This window comes from Sesamum indicum, linkage group LG7 (assembly GCF_026168435.1).
Source record: "Sesamum indicum cultivar Baizhima isolate 11 linkage group LG7, ASM2616843v1, whole genome shotgun sequence".
NCBI classification, from domain to species: domain Eukaryota; kingdom Viridiplantae; phylum Streptophyta; class Magnoliopsida; order Lamiales; family Pedaliaceae; genus Sesamum; species Sesamum indicum.
Window position 1 is genome coordinate 10,220,247 of NC_142663.1, and position 6,289 is coordinate 10,226,535.

At 36.3% G+C, this 6,289-nt stretch overlaps 1 protein-coding gene across 1 annotated transcript; it reads left to right on the top strand.

Annotated features, from left to right (window-relative positions):
- Positions 1-664: 664 nt before the first annotated feature.
- LOC105179661 (O-Glycosyl hydrolases family 17 protein) lies at positions 665-2,460 on the top strand (the record flags this gene model as incomplete). The annotated part of the gene is made up of 2 exons (XM_088882401.1): positions 665-1,660; positions 1,780-2,460. Coding segments are annotated over 2 exons (1,677 nt in total), but the record flags the coding sequence as incomplete, so codon positions are not given.
- Between the last annotated feature and the right edge of the window lie 3,829 nt (positions 2,461-6,289).

Genomic DNA, 6,289 nt, shown 5'->3' on the forward strand with positions numbered 1-6,289 from the left:
AAACCTACACCACTTATTTTAAAATATTTTAAATTACCTCAAATTACAAATCTAAACATACCATCTATATTCAACACACTTATTTATTTCTACTTTTCTCTTTCTATCTTCAGAACACAAAACAAAACACTTAAAATACAAATTCAAACATTATGAGTGAGTCCAATGTCCCGATTCTTAACTCAAAAACAAAAAAGCAATGTCCCAATTCTTTAGGACTCATAATCTTTGCCCTTATTATAGATTACTAATACTTGTTTCTTTACATTGCTATAAGCACAAAAACCACAGGAACCAACTCTTTGTTTAAGAAATCATCACAAAGATCGTTGAGCAGCTGTTTTAAGATTAGTAGTTCAACAGTTTCTTCAGCTTCCCATTGCATATATATATATGTGTAGCGTTCGTCTAATTTTTCGCAGAATATTCACACACCCCTCACACTACACACACACACACTCTTCTGTCAGATTCTTACAACATTTTGCTATAGCGATTGTTGCGATCAGTTCAAAGATGTACACAAAGAAAGCCGCAAATACTGTGATTTTTGCCTTCTCCTTGTCTTATATCCTTGCTTGCTCATGTTAGTTCCTCCAACATTTTTTTATTTCACCTACATTTTCAATACTTGCATTTCAAGAAGTCATAACATTCTCTATTTAATTTCCTTTTCTCAGGTGCATTGAGTTCAGAGAAGATTGGCATAAACTACGGCCGCCTTGGGAACAACTTACCATCTCCTTACCAAACGATCACACTTCTCAACTCCATGGAAGCCGGGCACGTGAAGCTCTACGATGCCAACCCTGAAGTCCTAAAACTCTTATCAGGGACAGACCTCCATGTTTCAATCATGGTCACCAATGAGCAAATTTCCGGCATTGCTGCAAACCAGTCGAAGGCGGACCTATGGGTGCAAGAAAATGTCGTGGCCTACTACCCGAGTACTAAGATCCGGTTCGTTCTAGTAGGAAATGAAGTTTTCAGCTATAATGATCTGAAAATGTGGCATGATCTGGTACCAGCAATGAGAAATATCAAGAGATCTTTGAGTATTAGAGACATTCACAATGTTAAAGTCAGCACGGCGATAGCCATGGAAACATTGGAATCAAGTTTCCCACCTTCAAGTGGGAAATTCAGGTCAGATATACCGGGTGAGGTGATCCTACCATTGTTGAAATTCTTGAATGGGACAAAATCGTTTTTGTTCCTTGATGTATACACTTACTTCCCATGGTCTTTGGATCCGACGAACATGAACTTGGATTTTGCATTGCTGAAGGATGGAAATGAGACATACCAGGATCCTGAGAGTTGCTTGATTTACAAAAATCTCCTGGACCAAATGCTTGATTCTGTCATCTTTGCCATGGGTAAATACGGGTTTGACAACATTTTGTTAGCCATATCAGAGACCGGTTGGCCTCACGCTGGCGACATTGATCAACCAGGTGCAAATGCCTACAATGCAGCAACTTACAACCGTAATCTTGTAATGAAAATGACATCTAATCCACCTCTTGGGACACCTGCTAGACCTGGGATTGAGATTCTGACCTTCATATTCTCTTTATACGATGAAAATCAGAAGCCAGGGCCTGGAACAGAAAGGCACTGGGGACTGCTGAGTAACAACGGAAAGCCAACTTATGAGGTAAGAAAGAGATGAAGTCCAGGCCGGGGATGGCATGCAGTCTCCTTCCTTCAACTGATTATTAGTGAAATCTTTGTATTATAACAAATCTTTCCTCACCCTTAACCTATTATCTTCAGGTGGACTTAACCGGGACACGCCCTGAAACAAGCTACGCTATTTTGCCAAAGCCTTCAAACAACCACCCGTACAAAGGGAAGTTATGGTGCGTGGCGGACAGCAGGGCGAGCCTGACGGATTTGGGGCCAGCTTTGGATTTTGCATGTGGACAGGGCAACGGAACTTGCAATGAGCTTGCTCCAGGAAAAGGTTGCTACCAGCCGGTGTCAATCAGTGCACATGCAAGCTATGCATTTAGCTCATATTGGGCTAAGTTTAGGAATGCTGGTGCGGTTTGTTACTTCGATGGCCTTGCAGTTCAGACCACCACAGACCCCAGTAAGTCTTTAGAAGCCATATTCTTCTTCATCTCCTTCAATATTCACATCTGCAATTTCCAATATAGGTTCATTCAGGATTTATCACATTGCTTTCCTAGATTCAAACTACTTATTTCTACTTATTCGTCGTCTTCGAACAGGTCATGGATCATGCCAATTCCCAAGTGTGCTGCTCTGAAAATGGCTATTGTGGATAGTGCGATGGGCAGAGTTTGCTTGGTGTTTTCTGTTTCTGTTTGTTCTTTACCTGTTCATTCATCTTTTGATGATCACTCGTGTTACACATGCTCTGGATTGAGACAATTCCGAAGAATTTATGTCCAAAATATGGGATGTTTTGTTTGGATTCACTGCCTTTGATGTGCTTTATATTGTTTCACTTTCTCATTTATAAGCATGGTATATATAAAGATTTAATGCAATTTACTTCCAAATAATATTATAAATGAACAGTTCATCACCCTATAAAAAAATAATAGAAATTTATCTTACTGTGTTTGTTAAAATAATGTAATTTACCTCATTGTATAAGAAAGTAAATTGCTTCATCTTGAAAAATACAGGGAAATAAGTTATTATATTTTTAAAAATAAGGGAAGTTGCATAAATCCCCCCTATAGTTTTAAAATTTAGCTCAAAATTCCCTTTGTTAAAATAATAAGCCAAAAAAAAAAAACTTGTGTTTTTCAAAATATTGCATAATTTCCCCTTTCGTTAAGTAAGTTTAACGGTGTTAAATTTTGTCTTAAATTGCATGTTATACCATTTTTATATCAACCATTGATCTCAATTGTTAAAAATGAGTGGTTCAAATTTTAAGTAATTTAATATATATTTTTTATGTATATATAATTATATATACCCTATAATTTCTTTCCTGCTTATAAACTATCAGAATGAATTTAGATGAAGGATCTGGACTAGAGGGGAGCTTTGAATTAAGAATTTTAAATAAATTCATACTAAAAATAAAATAAAATTTATATCAATACCACGAAATATAATTCAAAATAGAAGTACAAGAATTTTGAAATCTTTTATGACATGAATTTATCCAAAATAAGTGTGATGAATTTGTCATTACGAACTTGTAACTCTTATTAGATCCAACTTTTTAATCCAAACACAACATTAAATGATTAACTAATAGAAATGGAAGTCAATCGAGATTACTATTTAATTTTAAGCTAATAGATGCAACGGTGACAAATTCGATAGACATGATCAACATCCCCAAAAGTTTCGATAAAACTTTATAATGTTCGAAAAAGAATGTGTAATTTAGATAGATATATTGTTGAGATAAATATTAAATTATTTATCTTTACAATGTAAGTATCCTGCATTATAACAGTATAAGCATAATCTTCTGAAGTAATAATATGTTGTTTTTGCTTCAAGGAAAAAAAAAAAAAAGTTTATTCTTCTTTCATAATACAACTCCTCCTGTTATTTGAATGATAAATTATAAATCTTAAAAATCATAAATTTGAATTGTTGAAGTTGAGGCCTCATGGCTTTAAAATTTTAAATAGGAACTCGACCAATAATGTGAGATACTATTCTATTTTAATAATAATTACTGTTCTATTTTCATAATAGGTACTCATTATATATAATTATTTAATATTAATAATTAGTTTATATGATGCGTGCAAAAAAACACAAGTGAAATAGTTCACGGACTTGAGCTCCCCTGTGGGCCAAATTCCTTACAAACCTGGAGATGGGAACCTACAAAATATATATATATATATATATATATATTAGCATCTCGACACCCAAGTATATACGTATTTTTGAAACGGTAACGTTAAAAGAAGAGACATGAAAATAAGGCATTCAATTTTTTGGGGGATTGGGGGAAGGCAAGAAAGAAACCCCATGACGCGGGATGAACACAAAGAAATCTGTCTCCGCCCTCTTCAGACGGTAACACTAGATGAAAATATTAGCAAAAATGGGGAACTGATGAAAACGAAAAACCATAAAGAAGCTAGCTAAAATCCTGAAAAAATTGGGGATTAACTGGTTCAGAGGGACACCAAAAAGATGGTCCACGTCGGAGTAAAATGAGGGAACAGGAAAACGTAGACCTGATTTCAATTGGGCGGAAAGAAAGTCAAGCAGTTGGGAGAAGGGTGTTGAGGACGGCTCTTAGGGAGGGGGTATAGAGGACGAAGGCTGGAGGGATATGATACTCTCCTATCAATTGCTCTATCCCTATGTTTGAGGATGGAAGATGCCCATTCCAAAGGCGAAGGAGAGACCTCCCTCTCTTCTTCCATAGGGGAAGAACCTTCTCCTTCCTTCCCTTCAAAATCCACGTCCTCCTCGTCGATCAAATGGCAAGTCGCCACTGCCGCTTGGCGGAGAATCCTCCTCCAGCCTAAGGAAAACTAGGCAAAAAACCACTTACCTCCCTTGAAACAGCCTCTATGGGATTATCGTCCGCGAAGGTCTCGCCCATAAAATGGACCAACTCATCGGAAGAAGACATGTTTTATACAAAATATTTATAAAAAATTCAAAGGAGGAGAAGCAAGATACCTACAGAGTTTTCTCAAGGTAAATGCCTGTGATGCTTCAAGAGAAGAAAAGAGGAAGAAATAAGGAGAAGTTTCCTGTTTAAAGACGTGGGGAGGAAGTTGAAGGCACGCTCTTGTAACTACCTATGATAGGACAATCTTGTAACCGCCCTTACACCTGATAGAAGCAGTTATCACCACTCGGCAATTGAGAAGGCTAGCCTTAAGCCTAGCAGTGGCATAGCACGATATTCGAGTACAGACCGTCGAAAGGATGCGTATAGGCAGGAAAAAGCAAGGAAAAAAGGAGGCTGCTTCAAGGCATCCCTCTCCAATTGACAGAAGGATTCCTCTTGATCGAAGGAGACGGGAAGTCCTACTCTAAAGAAGGAATTGAAGGTATCCCTCCTCCTTAGAGTGGGGGAGACTCAATAATGTGTATGACCCAACGAGTTACAGCCTAAGAACGAGTTAAAATGCCAAATACTTTACCCCTCAAACACGACCATTATAATGGAGGAAGCCCGCCTCATGAAACCTAATGATCGTGGCCCAAATACCCACAACTGGTCCTACCCCTACATACACATCACTCTTTGACCCGCGTAGCATATACTAGGACCCTCCACGTGTGCCCCCCCTGACCAGCGTGGAATACATGTGGTAGGAAGGTTTCCCTAAGAACTCGGATTCCTAGACTTAGCAGACTCCTTACGAACTAGGAGTCCCCCTCCGCCTTGAACTCTCTCTCTCACCTAATTAATAATCCTAACAATATAATTCCTAAAAAATAGGACATGATTGTGCTTTATCTTAACTAATTTCACCCATTCATTGCAGGAATATGGAGCATTATTAGTTCCTTAGTGAAGGAGGACACTCTTCTATAAATAGACGATTCATCCCCAAGCAGGAGGAGACCTTCATCAGTCGAAACTTTGGCTATCACTCAGCTGCTTTTGTACTACTTTTACAAACGCGATTTATTCCTATTTTTCATCATTACGATTCATTCTTATAATGTTTTGTGCTATTTCAAACTATTATTTTTCAAATCCAATACTAACTTGGGTGTTGGAGTGCTAAAATTTTGTTTTGTAGGTCTCTTCTCTTCGAATTCTTTTTTAAGCAATTCAGACCCAACACTCAAATCTAAACCTACTGAACCCGTGGTAAAATCACACGCATAAATGCCTATTCATATAATAAATCTGTAATATTCTATGATTATTTAGTAATGATATGATGTATTTAATTATGTGTACAAGTAATTGAATGTAAAACACATAGGCTATATAACATGTTTTTTTAATAAAATTATATGCATACACGATTTACAAATATTTACATATAGCTTTAACATTATTAATTTACTTTATAAAATATATTTGACTATATTAAACTTGCAACATTATTTTATAAATAAAAATTTGAGTAAAATTTTAAAATTAATAAAAGTAGTTTAGTGATTTTTTTTTAATAAAATATACTTTAAAAAGTAAAATAAAAAGTATAGTGTGCAAGTGTGAAGGGCGTTTTTGCTTTTACAATACTAAATTATTTTTTACCAGAGTTCTTAGAGAATAAAAACAAGTTCATGCATACTTGGGATGCATAATGTATTTAACCCATTATTCTATTCTCATCCAAATTTATTATTA